The following is a 16,176-nucleotide window of genomic DNA, read 5'->3' as shown; positions in this document are numbered from 1 at the left end:
GCCCCAGGAGAGAGAAGGGACAGAATCCAAAGGAACCAGAGCAGTTGAAAAAATTGTTGGTGGTCTAAGCTTTCTTTTAATATTTATTTTTTAGTTTTCGGCGGACACAACATCTTTGTTGGTATGTGGTGCTGAGGATCGAACCCGGGCCGCACGCACGCATGCCAGGCGAGCGCGCTACTGCTTGAGCCACATCCCCAGCCCCTAAGCTTTCTTTTAGAGTACAGATGATAATTTGAGAACATTTGGAGAAATGAGGCATACTCACAGATTGTACTGGTAATGAGATGTCCCCAAATAAAATGTTCTAAGAGTTTTGGTTTTGTGACTTCCCTTTGTGTTAAAAAGGTGGATGAGGGGCTGGGGTTGTAGCTCAGTGGTAGAGCGTTGTTTAGCACACGTGAGGCACTGAGTTTAATTCTCAGCACTACATAAAAATGAATAAATAAAAGGTATTGTGTCCATCTACAACTAAGAAAATTAAAAAAAAAAAAGTGGATTAAGAGATGTGTGTATGACCATACAAGGCTCATGTATATGAAGTAGAACCAAAGACTATTTCTAGAGAGGATTCTGTGAGCCTGGTGGACATGTAACAGTGAAGAAAATTTTTTATGTTCATGATACAGTAATAAGTTGTTCAGGAGTACTACACTATTAATGAACATAATTGTAAAGTGAAAAAGGCTCTTTCTAAATAAGAGATTCAGTCTGCCGAATCACAAAGATATCAGGGATGCAGATCTAGCAACTTTTTGGGCCATGGAAGAAACTTTGGAGGTGGTGGAAGTGCTTTTGACTATGGCGGAAACTTTGGTGGAAGAAGAGATTATAATGGTGGAGGTGGTGGCAGCAAGAGGGAGTCACAGAGGATGTTGTGGTGGTTATTACTGAGTTGGAGGTGGTCCTGGTTATATTAGTAGAGAAGGCTGTGGTGATACGGAAACCCAGGTAGCAGATGTGGTAGATATACGATGGTTACAGTGGAGGAAGTTTTGGAAGTGATAACTATGGTGGGTGATGGGAACTCTAATAATTTTGGAAATTATAGTGGAAAAATTAAGGACCTACAAAAGGGGACAATTTTGGTGGAAGAAGCTCCCTAAGCAAGTCCCTATGGTGCTGGATATGGTAGCAGAGGGTTCTGAACATAGCAGAAAGGGCTGCAGTTCTTAGGAGAGAAAGGGAGAATTGTCAGGAATGCTACAAATTAGTTGGAGACAGTTGTCCCAAATGCATTAGAGAAACTGTAAAAATCTGCCACAGAAAGAATAATGGCCCATAGTCAGACAGGTCACTGCAGTTTAAACAGGAACCCCTTGTTCAGGACTGTCAAAGCCACAGAAGCAGCAAGAGCAGCTGTTCAATAATGCAGGGTAGGGTCAGTTCCACATACACTAAGGTCTTGTATCTGTTGCAGCTTTTTCCCCCCTTTTCATTACATCATGAATTTTGCCCTGTAAGTTGTGGAGTGGTACCAGGAATTAAAAAATAAATAAATAAATAAAACAAAGCCCCCAAACAGACTTTTTGTTAAGCATAAAACTTTCTAGACTTGTAACCTTGTGGAGTCAGTCAGGCTGTAGATTTTTGATGATTGTTTTACTGTCCTATTATTTTTCCGTGCGTTCTCTTGAATAGTGCATTTGCTGAAACACCCTTTGGTCTCCCTCACTGCTTTCATGTTTTCCAGGTGCAGCTTCCTGCTCTGAACCTCCTCCACCACACCTCCAACTTCTCCACCCTTGAGTGTGGCAGTGTGGGCCTCCCTCTGTCATAGCCCTGATCTCCCTATGTAGTCATAGTCTATTTGTTGTGACATGACATCCTGGAGAGAAAGAGTTCTGTCTTTTATCACTGCATGCCAAATCTCTCTTGAACCCATAACTATCTTAAACTTAGGATTTTGTATTTTTTTCTTCATTAGTCCTGAACCCTGTCCTTTAACCCAGCCCATCTAGTACATGATAAGTGCTACATACACATTTGGTTAATTTAAAAAATGTTTTAAATCCTAAAAATTTTATGCTTGCAGACCCGTAAGAAACAGAAGGAAGACGTGGATGTTGTAGGAGGCAGTGATGGAGAAGGAGCCATGGGGCTCAGCAGTGACCCCAAGAGCCGGGAACAAATGATTAATGAACGAATTGGTTATAAACCCCAACCCAAGCCCAGTAATCGCTCATCTCAATTTGGAAATTTTGAATTTTAGAGATGGATTCGTTTGCATGCCAGAGCCCTGGAATGGAATAAAATGATGGCAGAAGTACAATCAGATTTAGAGAATTGAGTGCTTGCAGTCAAGCAGAATGTTTTACCTCCTGTAGAAAGAAATCACTTCTGCATGAAATTACTGATGTTTGACTTTCACTCTAAGCTGGAATCCGAACTCTGGTTTGTTTCTGGAAAATTTGACTCTATAAAACTTATCTGATTTTTGTTTTTAAAAATAAATATATTTTTGGAAAAACATGAGACATCCTTGATGAAGCATAGTGGCACTGCTAAACCCTGGGCTTTAAACAGTAATTGCTGCTGGTTGTGATTGTGCAGATCTAAAATCCCTGTGACTTGGGAGTCTGAGGCAGGAGAATCGCAAATTTGAGGCCTATCTGGGACACTTAGTTAACAATCCCCAGTATGGGAAAAAAAATTATCCTTTCAGTCTTTACTTAGAGACCCAGAGTACACAATCTTTTGGTTGATCTGTCACTTTTTTTTAACTCTTACTTAACAAGGATTGAATGCCTACCATGTGCCAATCAAAAAAGACCCCTGGAGTTGGGGCCGTAGCTCAGCAGCAGAGCGCTTGCCTAGCATGTGTGAGGCACTGGGTTTGATCCTCAGCACAACATAAAAATAAACAAAATAAAGGCATTCTGTCCATTTACAACTACAAAACAAACAAAAAAGACCCCTGCCCTCACAGAGATTAGATTTGTGTGTCAACTGAACAAGCTGTAGGTGCCAGATCTGTTTACAGCATAGCTTTGCAACTGGTTTGGGTGCAACTTTGGGAGGACAGGCAATGGAGCAAAACATGAGGGATTCTCCTCAGAGTGTTACTGTTATTCCAATTTTTCTTCCTTTCTCAACTTGCCTAATAATTTTTCCAGTGGGAACCCATCCAAGAGCAGCTCAGAGGGTAATTTCAAATCGTGCCCTAATTTCAACATTAAATTCAATGGCAGGGAACCATTAATTCCAAAGGTATTAACCACCTTTGGAATCATCAGTTGTAAAGAGAATTGATGGGTTTTACCCAGCCTTTTGGGGATAGTTTAAGTCTGAGTAACATTAATATAGGATATGCTGGGGTAGAATGAGATAGTTTCCATTTTTACTCCAGACATCCTCACAAAACCTTTGTTCTTCCAGTTTTATGTAGGACTCACCAGTTCTGTTACCTTACTGTCTTTTATAGTGAAACCCCAAGAGTCAGGCTGCAGATAGGGAAATCAAGTTATATTCTATTGAAGTCTGTAAAGGCCTTATGGAAGGGAGAAAAATCACCAACCAAACCAACCAACCAAGCAAAAAAAAACCCACAAATAAATAGAAAGAGGAAGGAACAAGACTCTGCCTTCATCTTTGTCATTATGACTTTCCAGCATGAATTGGCACAGAAGCATGAAAACATTGTGGTTCCTGTCTTCCCAATCTCTACTGATAGCCAGCAGCAGATGCTTCGTGCAGATTACTTTACTAATTTTAACTCCTATGAAGAGAGTACTTTATTCTATCACAGGAGGTGAAACTACAGCTCAGCAATTAAGTGGTAGGGCTGAGATCTGATTACAGGCGGTCTGCCTTCTGAACCCATGCTTCTAGATATCTTTGCTACTTTGCCTTCTTAGTCTTCCTCAGCTCAGTCTAAGAAAGGGGGGATAACTGGATAGAATGAGAGATTGCTGTTTTCAGGTCTCAGGGAATTTCCACACCATTTTATAAACAATGAGATAATTACTACATTAGTAATTAGGGCTTATTGCAACTGTAAATCTTTTATCACAACTGAAATCACATGCATCAATTCTGTCTTAGGAGCTATTCAGTTCTGGAATCCCCAAATTGAGGAAGTTGGTCAGGTACTTAGAGATACTAACCTGATCCAGAAGAGAGAACCTTTCTTTTTCTTGAAAACTGATGGAACAAAATAATCAGTCGACAACAGACATACTATGCCTTGGATGCCTGTTTAGTGTGGAGTACCTTAATCATGTTGTTCCTAATGTAATGAGATGCTATTATTGCCTTCCTCTAAATAAGAAAACTAAGGTTTACCCATTGTTAGAATAATTTTTCCTAAAGTCACCTTGTTAGTAAGTGGTGGAGGCTGAACTCAAACCCATTGACTCCAAAGTGCATGCTCATATTACATTAAAGGAAGATAGTAGGCGTGGTACTGAATGGTAAGATGCCCACTGGGGGCCAGCAGGAATTGCAAACAACAGCAACATTTCAAAGGGATAGACAAGGTCAATGCTTATAACAAGTTTGGTAGTAAACTTTGAAAATAGCTCAGAGCCTCCTGTTTGATGGCATGAACACAAGAAAGGGATTATGAGGTGACAAAAATTAGCTTTTAAATGCAGAAATCCTTCGTGTACTGGAAGCTTCATGAAGATCACTTCTTTCGTGCAAAGGGTCAGGTAGATCTTGTGACATGTAGTAGCTTGTGGGAGGACAGTGAGATGAAAATGATGGGATCATGCCATCTGAGAGACTCTGACATCTTAAAAACCAATGGTAATGGCCAAGCTCTGTGCAGACTGTAAAGAAAAGGACCAACTTCTGATAATCATCCTGGATAGGAAGACATGCACAGAAGTAAAATAAAATCAAAATATTTATTTTGTTCTTTTGCACATGACATGTTAAAACATCCCTACTACAGCAATACTGCTCTCCAGGAGCTTACAATCTAAGACAGTCAACATGAATTGTAGACCCAATGATTAAGGCATTATATCAAATGCAGACTTTGTATCTTTAGATATATCTTCTGAAGAAGCAGCTGGAGGGGGCAGGATGAAAATTAAATGACATGAACATGTACCCCCTGTCTCACCCCTAGCTCTTTAAAAGGAACCCCTTGTGACAGGAACCTATGTACCCACAGACTGAAAGGGAATTCTGGGCAACCCTAAATAGCAGTAGTGAAGAGACTCTTAATTTCTATTCTCCTGGTGGACAAGTGGATTCCTTATTTGTAGGAGTTGAGTGTTCCTCCATCAGACTGGAGCAGCATCTACAATTTTATAACTCTGGGGAGGGTAATAGGTAGCCCTGTACCAAGTCTTAAGAGAAATTCTAGTTGCTTCTTGAAGCATACTTAGGTTTCTACAGGTTTATAAATACCAACTTCTGACTGGTATTTATATTCACCGTGTTGCAATACCCACTACACCAGGAGAACCGGGGAGATTTAACCCACTAGACCATGTGGGAGAAAAGACAAAGACAGGGAAGAGGAGAGCAGAGTAATAAGGGCCAAAGAAATGGGATACAGTCTTCCAGCAGATATGAACAGCGAAGGAGGAAAAGAGAAGTTTAGATCCCAAAAGTCAAAGATGTCAGGAAGTAAATTCTGAGTGAACAGGGATACAGAAGTGAACACCACTGAGACAAAGCTAGAGTGATGGAATTTAAGCTTTAACTTTTTTCACCTTCCCTAGCTTTATCCTTTGGCAACCTAGTCTGAGGAACTCTAAAATTCAGTCTTTTTAGGAGTTTTTCTCTACCCTGAACACCGAAGACCTGTCCCAAACTGAGGTTTCTCTTGGTGAATTTAAAATTCAAAGTACTTTGTCTTAACTGGCCTTGATTTTTTTTTTTTTTTTTTTTTTTTTGGTTTGGCCTTGATTTTTCTCACTTACTGGTAACATCTTGTTTCTGGAAGATTATAGTAGCTCATGTTGAGATTTCTAGAGAATACCAGAGTCACTCCTGGGCATTGATTCTTACATATTCCTCAGGTTTTATCATCCCTTAGCTTCTGACACAACAAGAAGCTTTTACACCTTAATGCTGGGCTCTGTCAGCACCTGTCATTCACGGCTCTTGCTAAGTATCAGCACTACAAGGGGATGAAATGAGAGGAAAGCACAAAGCTCTAAATGCTGCTGCTTGGATTTTAACCTCAATCCAGTAGGCCATAACTCTCTTGGTTCAAAGCCATAGAAGTACACGTTCCTCACTCTCCAATATTTAACTGGCAGCCACAGAGAAAGTACAAACTTCAAAACCACAACACAGGTCTATGAGATAGCTGCTTTTTTTTTTTTGTCTTCTCTGCCCTGAGGCACAGCAGGCTCTAGCACCAAGAAGGGCAGGATTTAACAGACCAGCACAGGAAGAATCACTTTAAAGAGGTAGTTTGGGAAGAAGACTGCAGTATAGACTAAGACTGAACAGAATAAAAATCCAATATGATTCTTCATTGTGAAAAGAGGTTTGGGCCATCTGTGATCTAATTCAGTCCCCAAGAGTAATAAAGATGGTCACGCAGACAATGTGGATCTGCCCTGCATTGATGGTGGAGGATGAGGAAGATCTGGCCATCAGCAGATCACACCCTAAGTCTCTCCAAAGAGAAAACGAGGCTTTTGCCCTCCTGGCCCATGCCTATCTGATTTACACCACAGATCAAAGGTCTCTCTCAGCCTTCAAACTACTTCCAAGAAACCACAGATCTTAAAAATAAGGACGAGTGACTTCATACATGCTGATAAAAGTACTTTGGCTATAGTCCTTCACACCTGTGCACACACACAGCAGGAGCTGAAAAAAATGTTTGTGGAATGATCAAGTATTGACTAGCAGCTTCACTATGTGAGGTATGCTCAGACATAGCATCTACAACTAGCAATTCAAATTTTCATGCCCAGGGAGACCCTCTCCTCCCCAGGTGACACTTCCTCAGTTTAAAGCAGAGATTCTCAAAGTGTAGCCCTCTGGACCATCAGCAGGAATATCACCTGGGAACTTAGAAATGCCAATTTGGGGGCTCTGGGGTTAAGGCCCACAACTAATGTCTTACCAAGCCCACTAGGTGATTCTAAGATGCATGCTAAAGGTTGAAAATCACTGTTTTAGATGTAGACACATGAAAATAATGGGAAAAAAGAATTCAAACTCTTTTGCTAAATTCAGCTTGGAAAAATCAAAGTACCAAGTCAAAGTAAAATGCCAATGGTTTTATTTAAAAATATCTATATCTATTTTCTCTAATTGATTGTCTTTTTTTTTTTTTAAACTGACAAGCTCCTTCAAATCAAAATGTTAAGTGAGAACACACATTGATGAGTTCACAGTCCAAGAATACACATTCTGCAAGCTCTAGGCCTGTTTTAGTTTCAAAACACCTCAAAAGCTACAAAGATTTTGTGCCACACACCACACCTAGAGAATGCACAATGTCGTTCTCACCCACTGAGTCCAAAGACTGAAGCTTACTTTCTAATATGATGTTTGAGTCCTGGGTTTAGTTGGGCAAGAATCTCCCTCAGCTACCATTGCTGGCTGAAGTTAATCCCAATCCATCACTGACCCAGAAAAAAAATCCCACCAAACTCACATATTGTCTGTTAAAGAAAACCCAGAAGATTAAAAAAGGACACAGATGAACAAGTCATCCACTAGAAAGCTACCTGGATTAGACAAGGATCTAGGGTGAAGACAGCTTATGGGAGTCTTCTCAAAAGGAATGAGAATCTCAGCTTATTAGAAAAAAACAGTTTGGGAGATCACCATTTTATCTTGGAGACTGTAAACTAGACCTCTATTCAGCAGGTGTGTGTGTTTGTGTAAAGAGGAGCAAGAGGGATGATTGGAGCAGGAACCACGTCTTCCAGTCTTGAACCTCTTTCCACTGCAATCGATAAGGCCACACCATGGAATCTGATGTTAATGGCAATGCTCTGTGATGTCCACTACCACTGCCTTCTTCCAGCTGAAGAGAAAGTATCCTGTTCCAGCCCCTGCTGCTACTGCAATGCAGAGGTACCCATTGTAGGTCATGAAGATGAGCATGAGGAAGTAGCTGATGACCACCTGGATGACATGCAGCACTGTCTGCAGGAGGTGAGGGAAGCTCAGCATCTGCTGCCTGGGGATAAAGAAGGACACATGATTGTCTCACAGGAGCTCTGCAATCAAGAGAAATGGGGAGCAATTGTGCCCATGAGCTCAGCCTCACAGCCACCCTGGCAATTCACCGTACTTGTGTGTACGCTTGTTGCTCACTGACACCTGAAATGAAACACCATAGAGTTGCCAGGTTTATAAGCAGTGGTCAGATAGGTTATGAGTCGGAAGGAGGTACCCTTTTGGGAGGGGTGTAAAGGAGGAGAAGTAATCTTGGTTTCTCTCTCCCTTGGATCCACTCTCCTACACTTATTTGCCTGAATATTTTTAAACTTTGTTTTTCTTTTCTTTTTGTGGTATTAGGTATTGAACTCAAGACCTCACCCAGGCTAGTAAGTGCTCTACCACTCAGCTACATTCCCAGCCCCTTTGCCTGAATATTTTGGGGGTCTCCAACTTTGCAAAGTTCACACTTTACAAAAATGAATCAGAAGTGAAAGTTGGGTGGGATAGTAGAAATCAGGAACAGGAGACCTGACAACTCGCACTCTGTATCACCTCAGGTACCATGTCTTTTTGGGCCTCAATAAGCTCATCAGTGCAACAGAAATAAACAATATTGTTGCCTGAAAGCAGGATGTTGGTCTATAGAATTTCATAAGGTCCAATCTAGTTTTAAGATCTACATTTCTAAAAAGAAATCTGAATCTCAAAAAGCATTTCCTGATATCTAGGGAAAACCAAAAGTCATCCAAATACTTTCTTAGAACAGTCGTAAAACTCCTATATTGTAAACAAAACGAAGATAGAACTGGCTTGAGAGAAAGGAATCATTTGTATTCTGCCATTCTTTTATACCCTCACCTAAAATTCCTAACTTGTTCATTATTATTTTGGCAAATATTTAAAAATACAGATTTTACTGACTTTCCAAAATGACCAATACTTACAACTCAGAACAAATATGTGTTTGCAGGAAAGTTTCTATTACTCCTGCTTTGACCCATTGTAACCTACAACTCCTAACCTCCCAAAGCCAGTTTTGATCAAGGTTCCATAGAATCACTATCTCAGGTTGGAGGCGATAAGATACTGCTAACAGACTAGCTGCTTTGCTGCTCAACTAAATTACCTCTCTAGAACTTCCATCTGGATTTGTTCAATATTCTTACCCAACAGTTTTGTGGGTCTCCATTAGAATGGTTCCATTTGGTCCTGGGACAGGCATGGAATTGTAGCGAATGCTGACTTGTGACTTGCGCAGCAGACTCTCCCGGGCTATCTTGAGTCCTTCATAGAACATTGCTAGTAAAAACACTGCCACAAAAGCTCCAGCCATTTCTAAGTGGGGAAAGAAAAGATGGTGGTACTTTCAAACCTGTCCAAATCATTAGCCAGTGTGCTGTACAGCTACAGAGACAGCAGAGAACAAGTACTGCAACTCTTGGCTTTATCAACGTTTTGTTTTTGTATTGTTACCTTTTTACCTGCTTAGATAGGAGAGCAGCTGTCATTAATGAAAACCATGGCTTCTGGTGGAGAACACTCTCTCACGCTGGGGCTTGAACCTAGAGACTTGTGCAAGCTAACATTGTAATCTATCCAAGTTACATACCAATTTTACATTTTTTTCTTTCCAGAGAGGCTCTTGCTGTTTTGCCTAGGCCCGTCTCAAATGCCTGGGCTCAAGTGATCCTTTTGCCTCAGCCTCCCAAATAGCCAGGACTACAGATATGCACCCCTGTGTTAGGCTTACTTTCTGATTAAGATACAAAAAGTCATCTGAACAATAACCCTTTGGTCTGGCTGCTGGATGTTATTAAGTCGGCTCTGTTACATTGAGACATTGTAGAATATCGAAAAGGGGAATAAAATAATTGTTTTTGAGTAGGGCTCTGTTACATTGAGACATTGTAGAATATCAAAAAGGGGAATAAAATAATTGTTTTTGAGTAGGGCCTTCCTAAGCTGTCTAGTCTGGTCTTGAACTCCTGGGCTCAAATGATCTGTCTCAGCCTCCTGTTAATAACCTATTATTATTTTTTTTTTAAAGAGAGAGAGAGAGAGATAAATTTTTTTTAAATATTTATTTCTTAGTTTTCGGTGGACACAACATCTTTGTTTGTATGTGGTGCTGAGGATTGAACCCAGGCCGCATGCATGCCAGGCGAGCGTGCTACCGCTTAAGCCACATCTCCAGCCCAACAACCTATTTTTAAATGCTGACTATTTTTTCTTCTTCTTTTTCCCTGTTACTAAGGGTTGAACTCAGGGGAATCCTACCCCTGAGGTCCATCCCTACTCTTCTTACCCAACAGTTTTGTGTGTCTCCATAAGATGGCTTACTCACCTCCTTTTTTCTTTTTATCGTAAAATAGGGACTCTCTAAGTTGTCAAGACTGTCCTTGAATTTGTGATCCTCCTCCTGCCTCAGCCTCCCAAATAACTGGGATTAGAGGCATATGCCACTGAGCTCTGCAGACTACATTTCTTGAAAAGGCATTTCAATGCTGTCTTCATACTGTGAAGTTCTGATAATGACATTAATGTATCGCCCTAATAATTTAACACAATACCTGAACTAACACAATAGCCCATTTTCCCAAAACAGATTGTGTAGATTATATATCTGGTACTTAAAGCAGTCCAACTAACTATTGAGCTTTAGTATTTTTAATTTAAAGCATACTAATGCAACATGATAGACATGAAAGGTGGGTTATCACTCCTAAACTGGATATGACTCTAAGAATTGGAAAAGATGTGGTCCACAGTTTAGTATACTAGAAACAGTGCTAGCCTAGGCAGTTCTAAGAAGGTCTGGGTCCTTGTCTTAGCTCTGACATGCTAACTCTATGTGATCTTTTCAAGTCATTTCACTATTTGAGGCTTAATGTATCTGTGAAATAGGAGGATTATACTAGCCCAGTAGTCTTTAACCTAGGGTTATTTTGTGCTATTTGAACCTGGTCTTAGGTCCAGTTCCAATAACTTATCAAACAAGGAAACACTCTGGAAAAGGATGAAAGGAAATGAATTGCAAAAGGTTCCTATCTGGTATCTAAATTATTTTTCAGAGTTACAAAACATACACATTAATGAAGGGAGGTTTACCAGAGGATCAAAATGAGTACTACTTTTAGGGGATAGGAAATATGATAGTTATATGACATAACCATACTGATTCAGTAGTTTGGACAGAAAGAGGTGCTGAGTTTCCAAATTCTCTGTCACCATCTCTCATGTGACTGTCACCTTTAAACACCACCTGCTGGCTTACTCACCTCCAGCTGTATTGATCACCAAACCGGAAAACAACAGTTTCACATTCTTAAAGCCAAAGTAGAAGGTCATAGGCTGCCAGAAAACCAAAGTAAATTCATTAGAAATGATTGACAATCCTAAATGAAAATGCCAAAGAGGTTTAGCATATTTAAAAGTAACAGGTTTGGGTGAGAGTTAAGAAATGATGTCCAAGGAAGTGGGAGGCCTTCTCCCTCACATTAGCATTAATGCCATAGGCCTTAAGCAGCGCCACTCCCTGTGCCCTCCCCAGCACCTGGGGTCTGTTTCTCTTTCTACACAAAGCAGGAAGCCCAGAAATTAGGGCTGGGATGGAGCTCAGTGGTGGAGCTATTGCCTCACATGTGTGAGGCACTGGGTTTGATCCTTAGCACCACACAAAATGAATAAAATAAAATAAAGGTATTATGTCCATCTTAAAAAAAAAAAAGATGAAAGCTTAAAAAAAAAAAAAGCCCAGAACTTAATCCAGAAGAGGGTGAATTTCAAAAGAAGGGACTAGAGAAGAAAGAGTCCCTAGAAATATTTTTTCTGGGTAACTCTGTATTTGCCACATTTAGGCAAATCATTTGACATATTTGGGGATTGGTATTAGCGCTTCTTCATTCACTAGCTGATCTTTAAAGATAATAACCTTCTAGTACTAAAATCCCACTACTTCTACAGCTGAGCGGGGGAGGGCCTGGGCTGCCTCTGCAGGCACTTACCATCATCATCATGTGGCCGTCTCCTCCGCCATGGGAATGTGAAGCTGAGGTCGGGTGATGGTGAGATGGTGGCATGGTGCTACTGTGGTTCGTATGGTTCATCCCCATATGATGGGAATGGTCCATTTTTCCAGGAAACGTTGAAAGTCGGCAGAAGAGTCACTTAAGAGAAAGAATTATTTTTGCTTAAGTATACAGAAATATTGTTTCTTGATACTTTGTCTATATATAATATCATGCAATGAATGAACACTTTCCTTGCATCTTTACTCAGAATTATTTTCATAATCTACAGATGGAGAGTTCAAATAACTTGAACTATAACATAACACATTTGGAGATGGAAGCAGAAAGATCTGCACCTGTGGCTTAAGACACGCAATCCTTATTCTGCAGAGTTGTTTCTTTTTTCCTAATTAAAAAAAAATTTTATTGGTGCATTATAATTGTACATGATAGTGAGATTCACTATGCCATATTCCATGCACGTAATGCAATTTGATCAGTCTTATTCCCCAGTACACAGTTGTTTTTTTAAAAGACATATTTAATATGTATTCAAATTTAAATATGAGATAAGGAGAAGAAAAGCAGATTCTTTGGCAGGAAACAGATAATTTGTACTAATGTACAAAAGGATGCCATTAATTAAATTTAATTAACCTAAGGCTTTCTAATCATAAATGTCAGTAGATAAAAAAGCTAATACTTTGGATAAGTCACCTAAGTGGAATGGCCTGTGTTTAATCAGGATATTCTATTTTCACTTATAGGAAACCAGGCTTCAGCTAATTTAAATTTGAAGAAAGGTCTGTTGCTGCCCTAGGCAAGCAGTGTGCTCAGACCAAAGACACATTTTCCATCCCATCAGGACATTAGAGTTAAGAACATGAAAAACAAGGTATAAATTGGATATTCTCTATTGAATTAGGTCTAGACACTGCATATTCAGGCTTGTATTTTTATTACCATTTAATGCTTTACTGAAAAGTCAACTTGGAACAAGGCAGGGGACTGGGAAGTTGGGGTGTGTGTAGAGAGGCTGGTCTTGGTAGAATCTCTAGATGTGTCCCTCAACTCCAATTTGTGGAAAAAAGGGTGGGCTTTAGAAATTCCAACCAAGTATTCATGTCCATTAGCTGAAGTTTGCTTCTCATTATCTATTCAGACTATTTATTGAAATATTTATCGAGTTCCTATCATAGGCTGAACTCTCAGTTATGTGCTAATAATTCAACAGTAAATAAAACAAACATGGTAACCGATAAGGAAATAAACAATGAAGTAAATAAACAATTTCAGGGTATGATTAGTACTATGGAGGATATAAACAGGGCAATATTATAACATTATCAAGAGGTAGAGAAGAGATATGCCTTAGGTAGGAGAGTTATTCAGGGAGCTGTGTGTGTGTGTATCTCAAAAACACAAATATTCAGCCATCTATTTTCCCCTCTTCAATTTCTATCCCATGATTCTATCTCAGCAGCCTTAAGAAACAGGTTTGTTTATTTCTGAAAAGGACAATGCAGAGCCTCTGTCAGGCATAATCAAATTCTACTCTGAATTTTAAAAACTTTCATGCCACACACTAAATTATTTTATAATTAGACAGCTTGACAGTCTTATCCTTTTAATATCTTGTCATAAAAGGACAGGATTGGAGGTACAAAGAGATATTTAATAAGGTCTTTGTCCATCAAAGGTTTTTTTTTTTTGGGTACTGGGATTGAGCCCAGGGCCTTATGCATGCTTGGCAAGTGCTCTACACTGAGCTACACCCCCAGCCCCACAAAGATTTTATAGTGGACTGGGGATGTGGTTCAAGCGGTAGTGCGCCCGTCTGGCATGTGCGCGGCCCGGGTTCGATCCTCAGCACCACATACAAAGATGTTGTGTCTGCCGAAAACTAAAAAAAAAAAATAAATATTAAAATTCTCTCTCTCTCTCTCTCTCTCCCCTCACTGTCTCTTAAAAAAAAAGATTTTATAGTAAACACTAAATAAAAGGATACACAGAAAGCATGCACAAAGTGTCAATGACTGGACAATCAATAAGTGGGCAGCAGTTTCTTGACAGGAAATTATGGTGGGATGAAGAGATTTCTGGTATCTGAGCGATTATAAAATAAGGTTTATATAGGGAGCCATGTGTGTCTAATTCAAATACACAAATATTCAGCATCTGTTTTCTCTTCTTTGACTCATAACCTGTGAAGTCAGAATGAAAAGACTTTTGCCAGCCAGAATGACTGCAAACCTATCCCCTGTAAAGAGACCAAAACAGAAGTCACAAATTTTGTTCTCTTCCAATGAAGTCTGGAAAATGATGATAACATTAAAGAACCATGAAGATAATTTCATTCCATATTATCAACATTGAATCATGGCCATGAAGAAGCAGTTAACATTTGCTGAGTGCTTCTGTACTAGAAGACTTGAGGGAGATACAGAAATGAACCAGACATAGTCTTTCCTCAAGGAGTTTCTTTCTTTTTTTTTTTTTTGTAATGAAGCCTAACGATCAAGTTTCAGCTTTTTTTTTTTTTTTTGGTAGTTGTAGATGGACAGAATGCCTTTATTTTATTTATTTTTATGTGGTGCTAAGGATTGAACCTAGTGCCTCACACATGTTACGCAAGTGCTCTGCCCCAGCCCTTCTCAAGGAGTTTCAAGGCTGAAATCTAAAAGGTAAACTGAACTGCCACAGTATTCATTTGGGATATAAGATGACATTTAAAAGATTGTTAAAAAAAGCAAGAATGTAGCACCACAAACTACTTAAGAGATGGATCCTTGATTTCCTTGTGAACTTTTACAGCATTCTTCCTATTAACAATTTTTGAAGACTGACAGGTTCCATTTGTTCAGGTTCTCATTACCAATTAGAGAAATCTGTTCCTCTATACTACGTTATCAAATATCTTCAGACATATCAATGACCCAGGAATTCATGTCTGAATCTCAAAAAACCTTGCAAATCTGTTTTGAAGTATTAGTTGTGCATGATACATTGCACATTCTAGGAAATACAGCAGGCTGAGGCTATAGCTCAGTTGGTAGAGTGCTTGTGTTGCATGTACAAGGCCCTGGGTTCAATCCCCAGCACCACAAAAAGGAAAAAAAAAAAATAGCAGGAATAGAATCTACTTGCTTTCATTGTGTAGAGCCTTTTTTTTTTTTTCTTCTTTCTTTTGTGGTGCTGGGGATTGAACCCAGGGCCTTGTGCATGCACTTCTGTAATGGAATCCTATGTAAGATTTACCCAGTGGTATATGAATAAGGGATATAAATCTGGTGGAAATTAACATATGAACATACACTGTAGGCTCAAAATGAAGCCAAACCTGGTAAATTCTTATGGTCACTAAAAGCCTTACACTGGGCTGGGGTTAGAGTTCAGTGGTAAAGCAATCCCTAGCACTGCAACAATAAAAAATCTTATTCTAGGAAAATCCCATGGACATATGTCAAACCTAAATGATACCAAAAGAGGAGAAATTTACAAATTAATTATTAAGGAATAATAAATAAAAGCAATATTTTCTCTACCTGTTTGATGTGATGTGCCTTTTGATTTTAGAAAACCCACCTTCTAAAACACACCAAACTCATTCTCTAATTAAAACAGAAATTCTGTGTATAGGAAGTAAGCTTATATTGTTGGTTTTCATCTATTTCCTTTGATAGCTTTACTCTAAGATGACCCAGCCCAGCTTCTTTCATAATAAAAATGAGTCCTGAAGAATAAGTTAAAGTCAGGGGACATAGTAATACTGTTTGCTCTCTCAATCTGTAATCTGAAGAGAATGGTTTAACTTCATGGTAATCATGAGCTGTGCTGTTCTGGCTATGATTTATTTGAGTTTTTCTGAACTAAACAGCTAATCTTACTTGTTCTCTGTGAACTGTTTTCTCTTTTAGTTCTATCCTTACCATTTTTTTCTAAGAACTGAGTTCAAGGTCCCCAAAGTAGTTGAACTTCACTTTTATGGAATCAGGGTTCTTGATTATAAAGCAATTACAAGTAAAGGAACTTGTAGAAGAGTAACGAGTGATAGGTAGAACCTCAACAAATT

At 39.4% G+C, this 16,176-nt stretch overlaps 2 protein-coding genes across 9 annotated transcripts in view; one reads left to right on the top strand and one right to left on the bottom strand.

Moving 5' to 3' along the window:
- Nucleotides 1-16,176, top strand: part of Cdc26 (cell division cycle 26) — a 41,227-nt gene that overhangs the window by 6,679 nt on the left and 18,372 nt on the right. Inside the window, exon 3 of one of the 8 annotated variants that reach the window (XR_013438242.1) lies at nucleotides 2,036-2,272. The exons of 5 other annotated variants lie outside the window; for them this stretch is intronic. Coding sequence is in view for 1 of the 3 variants with exons in the window: in XM_005329690.5 (XP_005329747.1) it covers nucleotides 2,036-2,212 (177 nt within the window). In the remaining 2 variants the exon portion in view is untranslated. Of the gene's footprint in view, nucleotides 1-94; nucleotides 317-2,035; nucleotides 2,471-16,176 lie in introns of those variants that run through there. 2 more of the 8 variants (XR_013438236.1, XM_005329690.5) reach the window with 2 other exon arrangements.
- The window catches only part of Slc31a1 (solute carrier family 31 member 1), a 32,160-nt gene continuing 20,815 nt past the window's right edge, over nucleotides 4,832-16,176 (bottom strand). The window contains exons 2-5 of the mRNA XM_005329692.5: nucleotides 12,099-12,260; nucleotides 11,373-11,445; nucleotides 9,261-9,429; nucleotides 4,832-8,110 (exon numbers count right to left, since the gene is read on the bottom strand). Of these exons, the coding sequence (XP_005329749.1) occupies nucleotides 7,909-8,110; nucleotides 9,261-9,429; nucleotides 11,373-11,445; nucleotides 12,099-12,224 (570 nt within the window). The 5' untranslated portion in view covers nucleotides 12,225-12,260 and the 3' untranslated portion in view covers nucleotides 4,832-7,908. The remainder of the gene's footprint in view (nucleotides 8,111-9,260; nucleotides 9,430-11,372; nucleotides 11,446-12,098; nucleotides 12,261-16,176) is intronic.

Source organism: Ictidomys tridecemlineatus, chromosome 4 (genome assembly GCF_052094955.1).
Source record: "Ictidomys tridecemlineatus isolate mIctTri1 chromosome 4, mIctTri1.hap1, whole genome shotgun sequence".
In the NCBI taxonomy this organism is placed as follows: Eukaryota; Metazoa; Chordata; class Mammalia; order Rodentia; family Sciuridae; genus Ictidomys; species Ictidomys tridecemlineatus.
Note: the sequence above shows the minus strand (reverse complement) of the source record. Positions and strands in the feature narration are given on the sequence as shown.